This window comes from Myxocyprinus asiaticus, chromosome 38, assembly GCF_019703515.2.
Source record: "Myxocyprinus asiaticus isolate MX2 ecotype Aquarium Trade chromosome 38, UBuf_Myxa_2, whole genome shotgun sequence".
Lineage (NCBI taxonomy): Eukaryota > Metazoa > Chordata > Actinopteri > Cypriniformes > Catostomidae > Myxocyprinus > Myxocyprinus asiaticus.
The window spans coordinates 4,054,931-4,077,578 of record NC_059381.1 but is presented as its reverse complement, the minus strand read 5'-3'; the positions used below and the strand labels follow the sequence as shown (position 1 = coordinate 4,077,578).

At 40.6% G+C, this 22,648-nt stretch overlaps 1 protein-coding gene across 2 annotated transcripts in view; it reads left to right on the top strand.

Annotated features, from left to right (window-relative positions):
• Window positions 1-22,221, top strand: part of camsap1a (calmodulin regulated spectrin-associated protein 1a) — a 41,589-nt gene extending 19,368 nt beyond the window's left edge. For both annotated transcript variants that reach the window (XM_051678250.1, XM_051678251.1), the window contains exons 7-19: window positions 2,819-2,960; window positions 3,247-3,386; window positions 3,501-3,597; window positions 3,690-3,831; window positions 4,715-4,797; window positions 4,902-4,986; window positions 5,285-7,331; window positions 7,827-7,963; window positions 8,060-8,247; window positions 8,359-8,458; window positions 11,708-11,823; window positions 12,028-12,146; window positions 15,818-22,221. In XM_051678250.1, coding sequence (XP_051534210.1) covers window positions 2,819-2,960; window positions 3,247-3,386; window positions 3,501-3,597; window positions 3,690-3,831; window positions 4,715-4,797; window positions 4,902-4,986; window positions 5,285-7,331; window positions 7,827-7,963; window positions 8,060-8,247; window positions 8,359-8,458; window positions 11,708-11,823; window positions 12,028-12,146; window positions 15,818-16,105 — 3,684 coding nt within the window. In that variant the 3' untranslated portion in view covers window positions 16,106-22,221. The remainder of the gene's footprint in view (window positions 1-2,818; window positions 2,961-3,246; window positions 3,387-3,500; window positions 3,598-3,689; window positions 3,832-4,714; window positions 4,798-4,901; window positions 4,987-5,284; window positions 7,332-7,826; window positions 7,964-8,059; window positions 8,248-8,358; window positions 8,459-11,707; window positions 11,824-12,027; window positions 12,147-15,817) is intronic.
• The last annotated feature ends 427 nt before the right edge of the window (window positions 22,222-22,648 follow it).

The window sequence follows — 22,648 nt, the reverse complement described above, 5'->3', positions numbered from 1 at the left end:
TACACATGCACACACTCATTCTCTCTCTCTTTCATTCACTTACACACTCACTCACTCATCCATCTGTCTAGTATCCATACATCCACACACCCTTTCAAACTTCATTACTACCTTCTCTTGATTTTTGTTTTACTGTACCTGCACCTAAAGTAGCATTAGTGTATAAGCAGATTTGGATTTCCTGGAGGAAACAGCAGTGCTTGTAAGGCAGCGAAAGAAAAGTGTTCAAGTTTTTGGTAAGTTTAGGCTTTAGGTCTGTGTAAATGAAATGCTGCGTCAGAGCCGCTTTGCTGTTGTCATGTCACTCGGCACACATCTTGTTTTCTGTAGACTGTAAATAAGAACAACAACAAATAGCTATATATTTTCACGAATAAAGGCCCAATTATATGTGTTAGAAGAATAGTGTGATTTATAAAGACAACATGTTGTTTGCAAAAATGAAATAACTGGTTTTTATATTGTTATTGTACTGAAGTTAAAAGAAATTATTAAAATATTATATGAAAAATATTAACTTTGTTTTAAGTGTCTTTGTAGTGGAATTTTACATGTATAAACAAAAATAAAAACCAACAAAAAAAAAACAGAATTAAACAGTAATATCAAACTTCTTTTAAATATATTTGTAATTCTTTTTACATTTTCCGCAGACCCCCTAGCACCCCCTTGCAGCCCCACCCCTAGTTTAAAGTATAAACGTACTTTAAATATAAAAATCATTAACCAATCTAAGATTTGCATCTGAAATTATCTGCAAAACAAAGTTTAAATGGAGTCTGTGAAGCTTTTCGAGTTGGATAATTGGAGGAAATTATGAAGAAGTAAAAATAATTTCAATACCGTGCTGCCTTGCAGGCACTGAAATTAATCTGCATTTATAAGCAATCAGTACTTTAAGATGCATAGATATGTACATTATAGTGTCAGGTAAAATGAAATTTAAGAATTTCTGAGTTTTGTGTTTGCTGAAGACACAGTGGCAAGACAAACACAAATGTGCAACACACACAACACAAACAATTCAAATTTTTCATGTCTTTATTGAACACATCCCATTAAACATTCACAAAAGTAAGTGAACCCTTGGATTTAGTAACTGGTCGATCCTTCTTTGGCAGCAATAACCTCAACCAAGCGTTTCCGATAGCTGCAAATTAGACCTGCACAACTTTCAGAAGGAATTTTGGACCATTCTTCCTTACAGAACTGCTTCAACTCAGACATATTCTTAGGATGTCTGGTGTGAATGGCTTTCTTAAGGTCATTCCACAGTATCTCTATTGGGTTAAGGTCTGGACTCTGACTGGTCCACTCCAAAAGGTGGATTTCCTTTTTTGAATCATTCTGTAGTGGATTTACTTCGATGTTTAGGGTCATTGTCCTGCTGCATCACCCAACTTCTACTGAACTTCAGCTGGCGCACAGCCACCCTGAAATTATCCTGTAGGATATCTTGATAAACTTGGGAATTCATTTTTCCCTCGATGATGGAAAGTGATGCAGACTCTGAAGCAGCAAAACAATCACGTACTTCACCATTGGGATGTGTACGTTCATACGTAGTGCTGCATGTTCTTCCCAAACGATTCAACCTTAGTTTCATCAGTCTACAAAACATTTTCCCAGTAGCGTTGTGGAGTGTCAAGATGGTCTTTGGCAAACTTCAGGTGTGCTGCAATGTTTTTGTTGGAAAGCAGTGGCTTCCTTCATGGTGTCCTACCATGAACACCATGCCAGTTTAATGTTTTCTGTAGAGTAGACTCATCAACAGAGATGTTAGCCAGTTCCAATGATACCTTCAATTTATTAGCTGTAACTGGATTTCTTTTTTTACCTCACTGAGCATTCTGCGGTGTGCCCTTTGAGTCATCCTGGCTGGATGGCCACTTCTAGGGAGAGTAGCCACTGTACTAAATCGTCTCCATTTATAGACAAGTTGTCTAACTGTTGACAGATGAATATCTAAGCTCTTCGAGATAACTTTGTAACCATTTCCAGCCTTATGCAAAGCAAAAATTCTTGATTGAAGGTCTTCTGATATCTCTTTTTTTTGCGAGGCATGGTCTACGTCAGCAGATGCTTTTTGTGAATAGCAAACTCAAAATGTTTGAGTGCTTTTTATAAGTCAAAGTTGCTCTAACCATCACATCCAATCTCGTTTCATTAATTGGATACCAGGTTTGCCAACTCATGACTCTAATTAGCTTTTGTTGACATCATTAGCCTATGGGGTTCACATACTTTTTCCAACCTACACTGTGAATGTTTGAATGATGTATTCAGTATGTACAAGAACAATACTATAATATGTGTTATTAGTTCATTATTGTAACTAGATGAACATCAAACCAGATTTTTAAGACAAATTTATACATAAATGCAGACTATTCCAAAGGGTTCACATACTTTTTCTTGCCACTGTATTTCTCCACTCACCGTAGTGACTTCCGCAGTTCAGTTTAAGTAGTTTGTGTGGATCTGTGTTGCACTGAAAAAGAAGCCTTTGAACATGTTTTTAATGTTTCAATCCAATTTTAATCTTGATTTCACTTTTAATTTTTGAATTTGGTCATTTAGTTCAATTCTATATTGATGCATTTTAATAGTGAACTAGCTGAATTTAATTAACGTGTACAGCTCAATGGTAGCCATTTACTTACTGTATTTCGTCATTGTTTGACAATGATAAAATCTAATATACAGTACCTAAGAAGCAACTTTGCAATGCAACACATCTCACAGTTTTAAATAAAATAATGTTTTGAGTTTTGTATGTATAAAAAGGATTTGTAATTCCTTCCCTGCTCTCTCTCAGGTACGTTACCGTAGAGATCACCTGTCTGGACGTCCTTTCCCTCACCTGGCTGTGATGGAGGATTTGATGAAGGATGTGTGTGATGGGGCGGCACTGCTAACGGTCATCCACTTCTACTGCCCTGAAATCATGAGACTAGATGGTATATATTATACACACATTTATTTGTTTAATCAGTATGAAATCAAAATGGACTGTATTTACTCTCTACGTGTTATTTCAAAGAAGGATATGTTTGTCTTGGTAATCTTTTATCAAAATGAAATAACTTGCTCTATCTCTAAAACTAATAGTCTTTAGTTCTTTTCTTTTCTGATGGATAAAAAGTCCTGCTCTACATTTTTTTTGGGAAATATATCAGATTATGGAAGTAAAAAGTGGGATTCATTTTGACTTTAAAAATGTTGTTTTATCTCTTTTTTTTTTAGACATATGTCTGAAGGAGGTGCCCTCACTCTCAGATAGCGTATATAATGTCCATTTACTACGGGAGTTTTCTAATGAATACCTGAACAGGTGTTTTTATCTGCATGCCGAAGATCTGCTCTATTGCCCACCTGTACTTAAGGTTCGACCACGTTCCTGTCTGGCCTAATTGCATACGAACACAGTAGTCTCCAGAACATGGCTTTCAAAACTGACAACTATTAGAGTATGACTGTGACTGTTTTTGTTCTTTCAGCATAACGTGATGGTTTTCATCGCTGAGCTGTTTTGGTGGTTTGAAGTTGTGAAGCCAGACTTCGTAAAACCAAGAGACCTACAAGAGATTAAAGATGGTATGGAACAAGTCCTTAAGATTGCAATACCACTTTGTTGCCTTATGACTTCAGAAAGATTGTGATTGACACCCTTTAATCCAATCTGACAGTGAGAGCATCTCTTCATCCAAAGAGTGCCCACCCCCATGTGCCCATATCCAATGCCACCAAGCGTAGCTTCTTAACACCCTCCCCTTCAGCCGATTCACTGGCGACTGGTGCTTACCTGCATCCTGAGGAGTCTTTGTCTGTGTAAGTTTGTTTCGTGAGTAGCATGTGCTTTAAAGGTTCATGTTATTAGTGTTGTGGGTAGTAATAGACCAATATATTTGGTAGGCCAAATATTCAGCAGTTAATTGGTTATTTAGAGATTTTCATCATCAGCTGATATCCTGATTCCTGCTTGTCTTATTAACAGAAGTTTTAGTGGCTGATCACACTGCATTTTTTTGCATCTATCCATGCTAATTTACAATTGTTTTACTATGTAAACATGCGCCAGATGAACCTCTTTGAACATTACGCCACGCATTAGCTGTTTTCTCAGCGTCTCACGCAGGAATGCAGTGTTTTTTAGACACCTTGTTAAGTGTCTTGAGACACCTGCATTCTGTTATTCATTACACTGCACCTTTTATTTTGGCGCAAAGACGTGTTTGGTCTGAACGGCCCCTTAGATCACCCTTGTATCAGTTTTAGGCACGATTTAACTTAATGGTTCTTTAATGACTTCATTAACAATATACGATCCTTTTAATATTTTTGAACCCCTGCACAAAAAAATATTTGTGCTTTCTATTTACTAAACACTGTACTACACTTAAATAATATGATTTGTTTTGTTAAATATTTGAATGTTTCTGAAGAACCAAATTAATGGAACCTGATTAAAACTATTTTTAGTATTTTTCAAAAAATGTAACTGGCTCTGAATAACAACTGGTTTTCGATTTACAACTGTTCACAATTGTACATGTACTTCAGTACAATTAGCCAAAATCCATATCGTTCAACCACTACTTAAGGCTTGTTACATGTAGCTGTTTGACTGTTTTGCTTTTTTATGCGTGTATATTTATTTGTGTTTTAGTATGAGGGTATGTTGTATAAAGCTAATATCTTGTTCTCCTCTCAGAACTAAAGGAAGCCCCGCCCACAGCCCCTCCCACCCACTTCTCCCACTGCGGCAGAGACAACAGAAGGGGGAGGAGAATTCAGGTAGCCATTCTTATTCCTTTCAAGAGATTGACACAATATTGTGCTCAACTTGGTGATATGAAATATTCTGTCCATTCTCCCTCTTTTTCATTCTCTGTGAGTAGAGCTCAGGAACAGGTCAAACTCATTGTCCCGTATGGAAGGACTGATGTTTGGATCACAACTAGCCTGGGCAGAAAGGAAACAAAGGTCAGGGTAACATTTATATAGAATGCATTAGGAGCCGGTGGTATGACCAAAATCTTGTCATGGTATAAGTAATTTTATATCACAGTAACAGCATATATCACTATATGGGGCGAATTCCAAATGGCATTTTTGTGCCCTTGAAGGGCACTACAGGAAGGGTCGTTCCAAATAAAAGTAAGAACTTTTCATGAAGGGCATTCCACTTCATGAATGTTCACTTATGTTTGGATAAGTGTCAAGTATCAATAATAACTTACACTTTCATATAAATATCTCTCTTGTTTGTTTTCTCCATCAGACCCATCTCTCAGATGGAGATGGATTGGGAACGTGTTTGTGGCGATAACGTCAGCTTGGCTCGTTCTATTAGTAAGGACAGTTTAGCGTCTAATGTCATCTCCTTTACTCCACGACACCAAATCAATGGCCAGCCCCTCCCCCAGCCACGTCACTATGACAACCAGGAGGAAGAGGGGGAGCTTGTGGCTGTCATTAACCCTGAGGGTGTGGCCGGATCTAGAGATGCCCGATCCGAGAGTTTCTTCTTAGAACCGTTGCAACCTGCGGTTCTTCGACCAAATAAGGAGAAAACAGGAATTAGTAAATGGGAAGAGAGTGGCGAGGGGCAGGCTCAGGCACGCAGGCGAGTGTACACGCCCACAGAATGCATGCTCAACCGGACGTTTACTCCTATCAGTAGCATAGAGCAAGAATGCACAAGAACGCAGTCCCCTAACCAATCTGGAAGCTTCTTCTTGCATGACAGTGCGGAATGCATACGTGATAGTCCACTCGGACGTTGGGAAGATATCGCATCGGACTCGGAATTTGAGGAAGATGAAGAAGTGGAAGATCAGGAGCGAGACCTTACCAAATCGCTACTATTGCATACTGAGCGGAAGTGTATAGGCTGTGGAGATCTAGAGGAGGAGTCTGCAAAGCTGCGAGAGGACGTTTGCGTACGAGAGCGGGACGATAAGGAAGGCGCGAGTGGCCGGGCCAGTCCATGCCCTAGCGTGTTATCTCAGGCCAGCAGCACGTCGACGGGCACTGGACGCATGACGAGTTTCGCAGAGCGGAGAAGACATAGAACTGGATTTCCCGATGGTTGCTACAGCACGGGCAGCTCTCAAACCACAACTCCTGATGGGTCTGAAAGCGCCCTCTTCCCATCAGACATGAGCCCGAGTACGCCTTTGGGAGGCGCTCGACCCGGTCTCACTTCCGAACTTGTCCACCTTCGTATGCAACTGGAGGAAAAACGACGCAACATCGAAATGCAGAAAAAGATGATGGAGACCTTGTCGGCACGCCAACGGCTGCAATTGGGCAAAGAAGCGTTCCTGCATGTTGTTAAAAAGGGGAGGGGCGACACACTGCCACACCCACTCAAACAGGAAATAGGGCCCAAAATGAAAGCACTAGCGAAGGACGACACATGTGTGGAAATTCTTAAAGCCCGAGGCAAAGAGGCAGAGCAGTGCCCAAATAAAGAAATATTGCCCGAGGGTACACCGGTAACACCCTCAGGGGTTGATAAGGATAATCGTTTGAGTGTCTCGAGAGGGGGCGGAGTATTGGACGATGTGGGTGGAGAGCCGGATCTTGGCGAATGCAGCCGTTCAATCGAACTTTTAAATGAAGCAATTGGAGCAATTCAGCAACAAATGACGCAGCTGTCGCTGCAGCAGGACTTACTCATGAAACAGACTGTTCAGTTGCCTCAAGAACCCTCACAAATACATGCAACCAAACCGAACACTGTGTCCTTGTTAACCGAAAGCGTACCAGAGCCGAATGAGGCTAAGTCCTGCCTTTCCGTGCATTTCACGGAAACCATTTCCACTGCAACAAAGCGACCTCCAAGACTTAGCTCGAGTCGTGTGCCTCGGACAAAACCTACCGACCTTAAACTGAGCAAGGATGCCAACAGCCGCCCAAAAGGAAGCATTCCAACCCCTAGTGGTGACCCCAGGCCCTCACCGGGAGGCAGGACCCCCCGGGCTGAGAACGAAGAAGAAGGTGGGGCTAAAGAGGGTGGGCGTTGCTCAAAAGGAATCATTCGAAATACCACATTCAAACTGCATGACTCTGCAAATCGCCTTGCTGAGAGTCTCGACTTGCCCCAAACTGAACTCCCTGCAGTGGAACCTACACCTGTGGATGTGACCCGGGAGAGGACCGAGTCTAGTGGCTCTGGAAAAGAGAATGTTCCGGTACCGTCTGAAGAAAACAAAACCAAAGCTCAACTGATTGAGGTGGACCTATCTGACCTGGCTGACCCTTCTGAAACTAGCACAGAACCTGATGGTGAACAGAAGTCTGGACTGGGCTTCTTTTTTAAGGTACCAGAGCATTGGCGCAAATCTGTGGAGTCTGTTGTTATTCTATTACTCCGTCTTGCCACGTTCGAAGCCGTACTAAATGCTAATGTATACAGTACTTTGGTTTTCCACATGCTGATACATGCGCCTGATGCTAATTTTGTCATTAGTACAGTACGTGTGGAATGTCTGCATGCAGCCTAGTTTTCCTAGACACACAGACAGTCTGCGTCTTTGCACTTTGTTCCCGCATCTTATCTCTTCAATGTTAATAATTTGAGTTCTTGTCCTAACCAGCTGCAAAAAAATGTTGGTTGCTTTATCTCTATTTTTGTTGCGCTATGTAGCTCCGCCTATTGGTCCAAAATCCTTCACGTAGCGATCTATTACACATCAATTATGCTCCGATTCCTTTTCAGTGTGGGCTTTGAGTTATTGCGACACATTTTTATCAAAATCTATTTTTGTTCCTTTAAAATTGAAACCAATGCCTCAGATTTCATTTTGCATATCTAGGATGATCCAAAAGCAGAGGACGAGTTAGCTAAGAAGAGAGCGGCATTCCTACTGAAACAGCAACGTAAGGCCGAAGAGGCACGAATACGCAAACAGCAGCTGGAGGCGGAGTCAGAACTCAAGCGAGATGAAGCCAGGTATCAGTCACTGTGGATCTAGTGTGTTTTTGTAAATGTAACAAGGTATTATGGGGCTTCTCAGATGCATTTTCTTCCTGTGTGTGCTCATGTCAGACGGAAAGCAGATGAAGGTCGTGTGCGTAAAGAGGAAGAGAAGGCTCGCAGAGAGCTGATCAAACAGGAGTACCTGCGCAGGAAACAGCAAGAACTTCTGGAAGAACAGGGCGTAACCAAGCCACGCCCACGTAACAGGAGATCACGCCCCAAATCACTACATCGTGCTGAATCCTCCTGTTCTACGCGTAAGTATTCTAGCCTACTACATTTATGTCTATTTGAGACTATTAGTACATAGTTTATTCTATATTAACTGTATTCTATATTATCTTCTTTCTCTCTCTCTCTCTCTTCAGCGGTAAGTCTGTGTTCTGCTCCCTCGGGATCATCTCTCTCATTGGCTTCTGTTGCTACTGAAGGTGATAGTGTCGCATCAGGAGGGGCCAGTTCACACAGGTGAGTGTGGACAGTACATTACATTTACATTTAGCAGACTCTTTTATCCAAAGCAACTTACAAATGAGGAACATAGCTAGCAATTTGTCATACAAAGTTCAAAAATATCTGCAGTATTGTACTGCCAAGTTTTCAAGGTGGCTGGAGTAGTATAGGCGCTAGCACAGAAGAAAGAGACAGAGAAAGATTTTTTTGTATAGTAAGTGCAAGTTCAATAGTAAGTGCAATTAGTGTGGATTGGTTAAGTGCTTGTGGAACAGATGTGTTTTCAGCTGGTTCCTGAATATTGAGATGGTATCAGCAGATTGTGTGAAGATTGGAAGATCATTCCACCACAGAGGAACAGAGAAATTGAACAATTGTGAAATAGACTTTGAGCCTCTTTGCGATGGGATCACTAGGCGCTGCTCGTTCATAGACCGCAGAGAACAACTTGGAGCATAGACATATACAGGTGCATCTCAATAAATTAGAATGTAGTGGAAAAGTTCATTTATTTCAGTAATTCAACTCAAATTGTGAAACTCGTGTATTAAATAAATTCAATGCACACAGACTGAAGTAGTTTAAGTCTTTGGTTCTTTTAATTGTGATGATTTTGGCTCACATTTAACAAAAACCCACCAATTCACTATCTCAAAAAATTAGAATATTTTGACATGCCAATCAGCTAATCAACTCAAAACACCTGCAAAGGTTTCCTGAGCCTTCAAAATGGTCTCTCAGTTTGGTTCACTAGGCTACACAATCATGGGGAAGACTGCTGATCTGACAGTTTGTCCAGAAGACAATCATTGACACCCTTCACAAGGAGGGTAAGCCACAAACATTCATTGCCAAAGAAGCTGGCTGTTCACAGAGTGCTGTATCCAAGCATGTTAACAGAAAGTTGAGTGGAAAGAAAAAGTGTTGAAGAAAAAGATGCACAACCAACCAAGAGAACCGCAGCCTTATGATTGTCCAGCAAAATCGATTCAAGAATTTGGGTGAACTTCACAAGGAATGGACTGAGGCTGGGGTCAAGGCATCAAGAGCCACCACACACAGACGTGTCAAGGAATTTGGCTACAGTTGTCGTATTCCTCTTGTTAAGCCACTCCTGAACCACAGACAACGTCAGAGGCATCTTACCTGGGCTAAGGAGAAGAAGAACTGGACTGTTGCCCAGTGGTCCAAAGTCCTCTTTTCAGATGAGAGCAAGTTTTGTATTTCATTTGGAAACCAAGGTCCTAGAGTCTGGAGGAAGGGTGGAGAAGCTCATAGCCCAAGTTGCTTGAAGTCCAGTGTTAAGTTCCCACAGTCTGTGATGATTTGGGGTGCAATGTCATCTGCTGGTGTTGGTCCATTGTGTTTTTTGAAAAGCAAAGTCACTGCACCCGTTTACCAAGAAATTTTGGAGCACTTCATGCTTCCTTCTGCTGACCAGCTTTTTAAAGATGCTGATTTCATTTTCTAGCAGGATTTGGCACCTGCCCACACTGCCAAAAGCACCAAAAGTTGGTTAAATGACCATGGTGTTGGTGTGCTTGACTGGCCAGCAAACTCACCAGACCTGAACCCCATAGAGAATCTATGGGGTATTGTCAAGAGGAAAATGAGAAACAAGAGACCAAAAAATGCAGATGAGCTGAAGGCCACTGTCAAAGAAACCTGGGCTTCCATACCACCTCAGCAGTGCCACAAACTGATCACCTCCATGCCACGCCGAATTGAGGCAGTAATTAAAGCAAAAGGAGCCCCTACCAAGTATTGAGTACATATACAGTAAATGAACATACTTTCCAGAAGGCCAACAATTCACTAAAAATGTTTTTTTTTATTGGTCTTATGATGTATTCTAATTTTTTGAGATAGTGAATTGGTGGGTTTTTGTTAAATGTGAGCCAAAATCATCACAATTAAAAGAACCAAAGACTTAAACTACTTCAGTCTGTGTGCATTGAATTTATTTAATACACGAGTTTCACAATTTGAGTTGAATTACTGAAATAAATGAACTTTTCCACTACATTCTAATTTATTGAGATGCACCTGTAGAAGTTGGTGCGGTTCCATTTGCTGTCCTGAATGCCAGAGTCAAAGTCTTGAATTTGATGTGGGCAGCTACAGGTAGCCAGTGGAGTGACACGAGCCCACGCTGCTGCATTCTAGATGATCTGCAGTGGCTTAACTGTGTAAGTTGGGGGGCCAGCCAACAAACAAACATTACAGTAGTCCTGTATTGAATTAACCAGAGCTTGGACCAGGAGCTGTGCAGCATATTAAGACAGAAAAGGTCTAATTTTCTTGATATTATAAAGCATTAATGTACAAGTCTGGGCGGTAGATGAGATGTGGGCGGTAAAATTAAGCTGGTCATCTACCACAACTCCCAGGTTCTGAGCTGTTCTGGTTGGTGTTTGTGTATTTGAACCAAGATGAATAGTGAGGTTGTGGTCAACAGATGTGTTGGCTGGGATCACGAGGAGTTCTGTCTTGGCAAGGTTGTGCTCAAGGTGGTGTTCCTTCATCCAGGCCGAAATGTCAGAGAGGCATGCAGAGATGCAAGCTGAGACAGTAAGTACATCAGGTTGGAATGACAGGTAGAGCTGCGTATCATCTGCGTAGCAGTGGTAGGAAAAGCCATGTGTCTCAGTGATCGGTCCAAGTGATGTTTTGTATATCGAGAAGAGGTGGGGTCCAAGCACTGATCCTTGAGCAACACCAGTGGTCAGCTGGTGTGACTTGGACACCTCTCCTCTCCAGGAGACCTTAAAATATCTGCCAATGAGGTATGACTCAAACCATCCAAGCACAGTTCCTGTGATGCCCAGGTCAGAGAGGGTGGACAGGAGAATCTTGTGGTTCACTGTGTCAAAAGCAGCCGACAAGTCAAGGAGGATAAGAACGGACGATTTGGAGTTGGCTCTCGCCAGTCACAGGGCTTATGTCTGTCAAGTAGGTTGTTCTGTGAGAGAAAATCAGACAACTGGTTGAATAAGACCCTTTCAAGAGTTTTAGGCAGGAAGGGTAGGAGAGAGACTGGTCTGTAGTTGTCGACTACTGTGGGGTTATGTGTTGGTTTTTTGAGCAGTGGGGTTACTCGAGCCTACTTGAATGTATTGGGAAAGTTTCCATTACCATTACCAATGTGTGGTCCACTTATCAGGACTAAAATCAGGGATTTTGCTAATTTTGCAATCATGTACTCACCATCATGTCACTCTAAACCTGCATGATACCTATTGAAAATTTCTGGGTCTGTTGCAGGGGGGAGTCAGTGGAATCTTTTCCCATATTGAGCCGGAATGCGAGTAGGAACATGGAGCGTGACTGGGACAATGGATCGACGGCTTCGTCCATCAATTCTGTAGCAGAATACAATGGTGAGACACACACATTTTGCCTCTAAGAACTGAACTAAATTCAACTACACCTCTTCTTTGATGCAGCTAGAATGATACCAAGTTAAGTTTTTTATATATATATATATATATATATATATATATATTTGTTCTTCTAAAATAACAGCACATTTAGAAATGATTAACTAGCTTTCGGTTTATATTTTTTCGATTTCTTTATCTCAGGGCCCAGGTTATTCAAGGAGCCTAGCGCTAAGTCCAACAAACCCATTATCCAGAATGCCATTTCTCACTGCTGTCTGGCGGGAAAAGTCAACGAAGCCCAGAAGAATGCCATTCTAGAGGTAAATTCAGTTACTATGACAACACGCTTTCAGGCTATGTTCGGAATAGCATAGCACCATACCATTCTTACTATTTCTATAGTATCTTCTGTGTGCATATACAGTATATATATTAGGGATGCACCAATATGAAAATATTTGACCGATAACGATTTTAACAAAAAAACCATAGGCCGATACAGTTATTTTGCCACTTTTTGTCATCAGATCACTGTTTTACTTTGGAATTATGCTTTGGAAATGCACAAAGAGGTACAAAAGCTTTTTCACTGTTCTAACAATAAATAATTTTCATTGAACATGGATTGGATCTGTTTTAACACATGACAGGACGAACATTTTAAGAGAGCCACAATGAAAAATAAACTGAAGATAAAAACATAAAATAACAAAGGATGAGATTACTTTGTACTTTTAAAACACCTCTGTTTTTGCAGTTCAAAATAACAGAATTCACATTTTACATGTTTGTACTGTAAATGATATAACATCACAAATTCATACTATGTATATGTTGAGCAATTCCACGAAAAAGTTAACCACACGTAAACGGTGGCGGACTTAAAATGAGTTACTGAGTAGTCAAGTTAGTTCGTTACAATTCAGTAATGTTTTAATTCGATATTTATGTATATAGACCACCAGGTTTACCCAGATAGCGCTCACCACAGTCACAGATTTTTAAAAGAAAAGTGGGACATAAACAATTTACACACTCGAGGTTGAATGAGAAATAAAAGCTTTTACTTAGATCCTGTTTGTGTTTTTCTTGTACACGCATTCACTTTTGAAACAGGTTTGTATTCATTCAAGAAATAACAAATGAAGTCCAAAAACATAAATGTATGTCTCACAAATCAAACATCAAAAATAATACCAAAATACCACCTGCATTCAATAAAAACCAGCAGGGAAACAAAGCAATGCGAGTCCTTCTCTTTAGAAATATTACCCAACAATGTCGTTGAGTTGTGCTTCAGCCCTTCTCAGTCCCATTAAATTTATAGTCCACAATACAAAGAAACAACCACAGGGGCCTGGGTAGCTCAGTGAGTAAAGACGCAGATTACCACCCCTGGAGTCACGAGTTCGAATCCAGGGCGTGCTGAGTGACTCCAGCCAGGTCTCCTAAGCAACCAAATTGGCCCGGTTGCTAGGGAGGGTAGAGTCACATGGGATAACCTCCTCGTGGTCGCTGTAATGTGGTTCTCGCTCTCGGTGGGGCACGTAGTGAGTTGTGCCTGGATGCCGCGGAGAATAGCGTGAAGCCTCCACACGCGCTCAACAAGCCACGTGATAAGATGCACGGATTGACGGTCTCAGACGCGGAGGCAACTGAGATTCGTCATCTGCCACCCGGATTGAGGCGAGTCAATATGCCACCACAAGGACTTAGAGCGCATTGGGAATTGGGCATTCCAAATTGGGGAGAAAAGGGGAGAGAAAAAAAAAAGAAACAACCACAAACATTTCAAATAAACAGCACATTAGCATGAAACAATACCCTTTTAAAGTATTAATGTGTGTGATGTGTGTTTGCGCTGTTTGTTAATGTGGGTGTTATACCACGCCACGCTAAAGCATTGAGGCAGGAATATAGTACACCGGAGTCAGCATTGTGGGGGGATATGAACAGGCTTGTAGAGACAAAGAGGAAATGTATCTGGGCTCATACCTGAAGTCAGACGCTTACAGTCACTCTTTCCAACTCTCTGCGGCCAGCAACAAGAAAAGACGACACACTCACCCTTTTAGGATCTCTCTTGCAGCCCCACACACATGGCTCGGAGTTGGCATTGCGTCTGGAGATAATCACCATCCAATCTCGACCACCATTCTCTGTAGCGATGCAGCCAGCGAAGATCCAGGCGAATTTCCTAATTTACGAATTCGTCCTCTCGTTTGCAGCGAGAGCATTACATTCCGTGACGTTGCGCTGTGTCTCTGTTTGCGCCTCGTTGTGTGGGCGCCATTTCTGTCCTCTCTGACACACACACTCGACATTTTACATACACACTTGACTCTTTTCTATGCACTCTTCACCCCTTTTTATCTTGATTTTCCCTTGCAAACTCTCCTTTCTTCCAGCGTTTCGTCGACGACTCCTAATTACCCCATTGCATTTTGGTTGCTGTAATTTTGGTCATAATAGAATTTTCACTTCCGCTTCACACATAGTGGAAATCTAAAAAATTTAAACCAAAGGAACAAAACCCCCTTTTAAATTCTGTATTATATTGGTATAATAGATAATGAATAATGCCATCCATGCCGTTAGAGGGCGCCACTTGCTCACACAGTGCTGATTGAAGCGCTGAATGCAGAAACTCAGCCTTTTACGGTTTAGTAATCACGCAAGGTCATATTTCAATCTCAATCTTAATTCAATCAATCATGCAGCATTAGTTAATATTATATAGATGTCTCAGAAGTCAAAGCGTTTTGAATGGTTTTATCATGTAGCCTGTAGGTAAGTGCCGCTTTTGACACGTCGGTTTATCGCGTTTTTCGGCATTAACATAAAAACTTTAAATTTAAATATTACATGTTTTTAGTAGTGCCAACCCTTCTACATATTGTGTCTATTATTATTTCTAGATTGTGCATTTAAATTCACAGCGTTTTTTACAAAGTGTGTTACTAATTATTTATAAATCAACCATCTGTTTTTCATATTGGCGTTTTCATGCTTATTTCTTGCCGATGGTTTGGTCAATAATTGTCTGATAAAAATCAGAAGCTGATACATTGGTGCATCCCTAAACAGTATGTTGTGCAGTAAGCAACAACCGTAACATATGAAAATAAATAGCTTCTATTCAGAAATGTACATATTTATAACATTTATAACTTTACTTGATTTTCATTCATGTGTACAACACAAAATATCAATTTTAAGTTGAATTTAAATGATTCAAGTAAATTAATTATTTTGAGTTTCTTGAACTTCTTTGGCTTAAAATTCCATAAAATTCCAGTTTAAGTACTACTATATCAAACGGTGAAGTACAGAACTGAGGTTGTGGGGAATACCCATAAACCCTTGCACTTGAATGATTTAAGCATGTTTGTTTGGGGGCATTTAATTAGTTGTTATTAAGAATTCATAGAGATTTTAGCTCTTTTTAGTATTATTTATGTTGTTCCGTGTAGTGTTCCCTTTGGTGAAGTTGGATCCTGTTCAATTCATATAATTTTTCCTTGCGCATGTGAATGTGCATTGCTGAAGTGCAATTTTATGTGCACTTTTTGGGGAATCAAGTTTAATGACTGACCTCAGACATTATTTTGTATAGAGTCCAATAAATTAAGTAGAAAAATATTTTAATGTTAATTTGAAACAACTTGGTTGTTAAATCTTATTTGTGTGACATACCATTTTAAGTAAATAAAGTTGAATGAACTGATACATTTGAGTATATCTAACAAAGGTTTTCTAGTTGTGTTTACATAAAATGACCAGAAATTGAATTTACTCAAAATGTGTGATGCAAAAATGTTACATAGATATTAAGTAATATTTTTTCAGTGTGTTTTACATGATAAAAGAAGTAAACTGTCACATAATTTGTACTTTTGTTGTATTATGGAACGGCTACTAAACTTATGGAAACAGAATGTCAAACGTGTTTATGTTCAGTATGTAACAAGTTGTTGCTCTAAATCCACAGGAAATCGAACGTTGTGAGTCCAACCACCTGATAATCCTTTTCCGTGATGGTGGATGTCAGTTCAGAGCGCTGTACTCATATTCCCCCGAAACGGAGGAGATCCTCAAACTGAAAGGCACCGGGCCACGAGCCATCAGTCGCAAAATGATCGACAGACTCTACAAATACAGCTCCGACCGCAAACAATTCACTGTCATTCCTGCAAAATCCGTGTCTGTCAGCGTAGACGCTCTCACCATCCATGGCCACTTGTGGCAGGCCAAACGGCCGAGCTCCAAGAGAAAATAATAAACCAGTTCCTATCGGCTTATTGGATCGCTCCGCTGCTTTCTGATTGGCTACTGGGCTATATTCCAGTCTCCAAATGAATTTAATTGCTCTTGAACTGCTCTTGCTGATGAGCAGGCCTCCGATCTCCTATTGGTCAATGAGCTTCTTCATGTCCCGTTTCCTACTGGATTCCTGCTTTCCTATTGGATCACCAGCTGCTGCACTTCGATTGGCCACTGCGCTGTGACATAGCAGAGCTGAGGAGATCCAGAATGGGTGGAGCCTGTGTTTGACTGACAGAGTAAATGAATGTGTTTTAGAATTATTTCTTTGTTCAGTGTTTTTAGGCAGAAAACTGCATGTGGCACTTTTCTGTTGGGAGGAAGTTTGATTTTACCGTAGTATTAATTTACACACGTACATAGATTACACTTCCACTACTTGAATTATGATTTATGTAAACACTCTGGCACGTTGCTATTGTTACAAATGCATCCTGTGTTTTAGGTTTCTCATACCTCTCCATATGCTGCTGTTCATAGGCAGAGATGGGCACAAATACATCAAAAAGCTCATCAAATGTATTAAAATAAAATACAAAATATTGGTGTGAGAAAATGTATTTAATTAAAATACAAGTAATTTGTCATTTGAAAATACAAAAATACATACAAAATTATCTGTAACACTATTTTAGGCATTTAGCAGATGCCTTTTTCAGAAGTGATTTACAATAAGTGTAATCTAATTTCCTAAATCTCTAACTTTACAGGCAGTCATTTGAAGAAGTACAAGAGACAATGAACAGTGCCATTACAGTTAGTAAGATACAAAACATTCAGTATAAGAGAAAGAGAAGTGCTTTCCCCTCCTTAAACAACTTCTAAAACATATTCTCCTTCATGTACCCCCTTACACTACAATCCTTCCATTACAGTTTAGTTGTTTTTTAGCACAACTAACTTCTCCAACAGTTTAGCGGTTAGTCGCCTTCTGTGAGGGCAGTAAACCATGCCTACAAAGGAAAAGAGATGCTCAACTGGCACTGATGATGGCAAAGTGGTGTTGAATCTCACAAAGAGTAGCTTGATCTGTGGATATGAATCCAGTGAAGACAGGTCCTTCCCGGGGTCCTCCAGGAAGTGAAGGGTCTCCAACTATGCTTTGCTGTTGCTTGGTAACATCTCTCTACCCACCTCACTGTCACTTCCTGTTGTTGGGATTGGAGACAGTAGACGCAGACAGTGAAACAAGGAATTTTCCATTTAACACAAAAATGTAAAAACAAATGACACATTGATGAATTTTCATTTATGATGATTAACTCCTGAAATTGCAGTTTGCGCTACGGACATTCTGAAGTGGAAGTAATTTAGCCTTACCGTGGTCAAAGAAGATGAAGAAGTCATCCTCCTTCTCTTCAGTGGTGTTTGATGAAGCAGTGTCACTTTCTGACAGAAGACCAAGCTCTTCAGCTGAGTGCAGAATGAGTTGATGTGTCCTCTTCTCTCCAGTTAGTTTGGGAGGCAACCACCTCATCTTGAAAAATGGGTAGGATGCTGTAGCGAGGTTGGCTTCATTGACATCAGTCTTCAGCTGTAAGAAGCTATTGAACCTTTTCTCAAAGCCAGCTATGGTGGCTTGCAAAATATGTGAGCAGTACCGCAGGTTTGAGGCTTGCAGGTCATGTAGTTTAGCCTGAACAGCAAAGAGGGTAGGTAGGAGGTCACCATAGTAGCATGAGGTCTGACATTGAAGGTGGTCAATAGCAATAGCAATGGGCTTGAGGACTCTGCAATATTCCTCCATGAAATCAAGTCCTTCTACTTTGAATGGTGGGAGTTGCAAAGCGGCATGATCTCAGGAAGCTTCTCCTGAAGAGATGTCAGCTGACTCAAACAGTCATAAAGAGAATTCCACCTACAAATGCAGGGTGACTTGAGTTGCTGGTCGGTCAATTCATTGAGTATTTCAGCAGATTTTGGTCTGCCAGAAGCACTCCATAGGGCTGAGCACTTTGCCACTGATGAATGATTCAGCTTAGAGAGAGTTTGATTGTCTTTAATTGATTTTTTGGCATCAGTGGTTGAAACCAAACTCAGTGTGTGTGTGGCACATCTGATGTGGGGTGGTAGAATGATGGCACACTCTGACACTTCTTCTCCCTCTGGATCTATTGTAATGTATGAAAGATCATGTTCCTGCTCTTCAGTCTCATCTTGTTCCTCTGAAACAACTGTGATACTGAACTCTTCAAATGCCTTTGCGAAGTTGGATGCATTGTTATTTACAGTAGCCACAATAGTGTCAGTTGTTAGTCCATATTCTGTATGGATTTCCTCTAGACGTTCTGCAATGCGATTATAGGTATGTGGACTGGGGAAACACCTGCAAGCAAGAGCAGCTGATTCCAATGCACAGTAACTCCCATGTAACTACTTTATTTTGTTGACCAGATGTCAGCAGTGGTGCATACATATTATATGTTCTTAAGTCTCTCCTTTAAGTTTGTTGTTAAGTACTAAAATCATCATCAATTCTTCTTCTGAGTGTTCTCCTTGACATTACATTAGCACCTTGGCAATGGCCCTGTGCTAATTCTATGAATTCTTTGAACAGTGGCCAATGGGTACATGCGTTTAGTAACAAAGGATGTTACAAGAGAGTCAACTTTATTTTGTGTCACTGCCACTAGTACATGCTCAAAAAGATGAGTTTGTATGAGGCCATGGGTTTCTTATGTTCTCCACTGGCAAACTCTTTTTATGTTCCTCAAATTCCTTTTGTTTTTCAGGGAGCCCTCGTTTCAATTGGGTTTTAAAATTTGATGTCGCTGCAAGAGAGCCACATATAATGACCTTTTTATTTGTGCACAGCTGACATTCAGCCTCTATCTTTCCATTTGGAATCTGATTCACTATTTTAAAGTATTTGCCATCTAGCATCGCTTACTTGAGTACCGGTGTAGCTTCCTCTGTAGATGTGGCAACCTGGCAAGGCTTGGACTTAAAACTAAAGAAAACAAATGATTAATTAGATTACCAGTTGCAATGTAATACCCACAGAATTCAAAAAGCACTACCAACTTACATAAGAAGACACTAAAGAATTATTGATATGGAAGCATTAGCCAGGATGGAGTCAATTCACTTTCAGTTTTATTTTTATAAATAAAAATACTTTTTTTTTTTTATCCCCTTTTCTCCCAGTTTGGAATGCCCAATTCCCACTACTTAGTAGGTCCTTGTGGTGGCGCATTTACTCACCTCAATCCGGGTGGCGGAGGACAAGTCTCAGTTGCCTCCACTTCTGAGACCGTCAATCCGCACATCTTATCACATGGCTCGTTGTGCATGACACCACGGAGACGCCGCATGTGGAGGCTCATGCTACTCCCTGCGATCCACGCATAAATGACCAGGTGCCCCATTGAGGGCGAGAACCACTAATCGCAACCACGAGGAGGTTACCCCGTGTGACTCTACCCTCCCAAGCAACCGGGCCAATTTGGTTGATTAGGAGACCTGGCTGGAGTCACTCAGCACACTCTGGATTCGAAGTCGCAACTCCAGGGATGGTAGTCAGCGTCAATACACGCTGAGCTACCCAGGCCCCCCATTTTCAGTTTGATTAATTATTCTTCATAAGTCATATTGTAAAACTTTTCATTTGAAAAAAGACACACAAAACTGACCTTCCAGAGACAGAAATCTCAGTAATAAAAAACGTTATCCTTATCCTCAAGAGAATGGCGCATGCTATTTCGCTGACAACAATGAATATTAACTGCTATAAAAACGCCAAAATTTAGCTATTAAAAAGTTAATTTTGTCCATAGGAACAAAAGTAGCTAAGTTAGCTAGCAAGCTAACATCACTTGCAAGCTAGCATGTAAATTCACAAGTTCTAAAGCAGCACAGCTATTTGCTAATTGCTCTATTCTTCTGTCCTATAATGACATTCAGTGAGCAATATCTGATAGTATATTTTACTACATACTTTACCTTAAGGCAATTTGCACCGAAGCAGCTTCTTTCCTTGGGTTACTGGTCATGAGGAAAACAAACAGTTCACAACGAGCGCACGTGATTTACTTGCATCTAGCCAAAAACTGCGATAGGCTATATTTAGTAGTCCTATTAAGCCTGGTGATGAAAGCTCTTGTCTTATTTGAGAATAAAATGACATATTTGATTAAGTATTTTAAGTATTTTAAATACACAAAATACAATCTCTCAAAGTATTTTGTTACAAATTACATCTGATTATTTTCCGTCCAGCAAAATACAAATTACAAAATACTCAAAAGTAATTAAATACGTATTTTAAATACATTTAATTGAAATACTGCCCATCTCTGTTTATAGGTGATGCTCTTTTTTAAGGCCCAAACATACTCTATGTAAGTACGTGAACGCAGACGCACCGTGCTACGCAAGCTTGATTTCATGCGTCGTTGCATTGTGAAATGTGTCAGCTCTCAATTCATAACACAACGCAAGTACGCGCTGTATTCTCAGCGTTGCCACAAGGGGTGCTAGAGCAGATTTTCTTCTTTCAATCAACAACTGTCATGGCGGACTGAGGCAGCAATTTGAGTTAAACCTTTTTGAAAAAATAAATACAACTTTTTGTCCCCAGTCCATTCAAACTAACTTGTTTTTCTCCGTGTCTCTCCCCACTCCTCAACTATCGACTCATCTACCACATCCGGGCTGCATCCGAAAACGTAGGCAGCTGACTTGTCGCCTAATCAGTTAATGTCTTAACTGACAGCTATTTTGAATGAATGGAACTTTTAAGGAACTGGTCTCTGAACAGTTTGAAAAGCACCTTATTTTCATCCTGCCGTATACAGCCTCCGAAGGCAGCATTTTCCTGGTTTCGGACGCAGCACCGGTTTTGTGGTCATGCCTAAAAAAATCTATTGCCCCTTGTGGTCTGAGGTTTGTAACTGCCAGAGCAACGCAAGAGCGCACCTAATGTATGTACAATGGGACCACGCGTTGGCCAAGCACTCACGTCTGCGTTTGCGTACTTGCGTGAAGTATGTTTCCGCTTTAACAATGCAATCTGTTGAACAACATAAAAAGGGATGTGTGTGTGTGTGTGTGTGTGTGTGTGTGTGTGTGTGTAGATGTTGACTTTAAAGAGTGTCCTGCTTTTCAATGCCATAGTTTTAAAATGTTTTATCATAATAATGGTTCTGTATTATCCATTTATTTATTTATTTTTATTTTCTCCCGTTTTTTACCCAATGTGGAATGCCCAATTCCCAATGCGCTCTAAGTCCTCGTGGTGACCTAGTGACTCGCCTCAATCCGGGTGGCGGAGGACGAATCTCAGTTGCCTCCGTGTCTGAGACCGTCAATCCGCGCATCTTATCATGTGGCTTGTTGAGCGTGTTACCGCGGAGACATAGCACGTTTGGAGGATTCACGCTATTCTCCGAGGCATCCATGCACAACTCGCCACGCGCTCCACCGAGAGCGAGAACCACACATTATAGTGACCACGAGGAGGTTACCCCATGTGACTCTACCCTCCCTAGCAACCGGGCCAATTTGGTTGCTTAGGAGACCTGGCTGGAGTCACTCAGCACACCCTGGATTCCAACTCGTGACTCCAGGGGTGATAGTCAGCGTCTTTACTCGCTGAGCTACCCAGACCCCGTATTATCCATTACTTTGTCTTTTTTGTGTATTCACACTGGCTGCTGACAGTATTAATGTACTTTTTTGTAATTATTCACTAAGGAACCCGATTGTCGTGGAAACACATTGCCACTGAGTGTGTGTGTGTGTGTGTGTGTGTGTGTGTGTGTGCGTTCAGTAAAGAATGTATGCACTCCAGGGACTCCTGTGAGCAGGGCTTTCTCTTGTATATGTTTGGATTGTACAAAATTTTGCTTTATCTTTTTCTTTATTATTATTTACCATAGATTTATTTTAAAGAGGAACACTGAGATTTAATAAATTATACAAGCAAATCTGTGTTGTGTCTTCGGTTTGGAGCAATTTTACCAAATATATTTTAATTTCACCTGTTGTTCTTACGTGTTCATGAAAACTTATGAAAAATATTTATGAAAAAAATGAGTTGCTTGTTTTGACCTGTTAGAGGACAGCAAGAAATTTCGACTGTTCTTCTCCTGGTTTAATTATTGTGTTTTCTATATTTTTGGTATTTTAGTATGAATTTAAATGTTGTAAACTGGGAATTCATTTAAAAGTAAAGATAGATATTTTTTTATCATTTGAAAAATATAGTACCGCCGTGAGAACAGTTTGGTTCTTAATATTCATGAGCTATTGCTCTTTCAAAGAGCTGTTTAGGTTGTAGTCCAAAAACCGAGAAGAGAATTCGCCATAGGTTCCCTCTGGATTTTTATAATGGGGTTTTTAATCTTAAGAGATAAATAAGGCCTGTGGTAAACATTACTTCACGACGTCAGCATAACCTCGGAGACGGGCCACGTCTATTAAAATGAATGGGAGAAATTGGAACGCCCAACGGTCAACGGATGTCGAAAGGAAGCCCCGCCTTACAGGTAAAATAGCC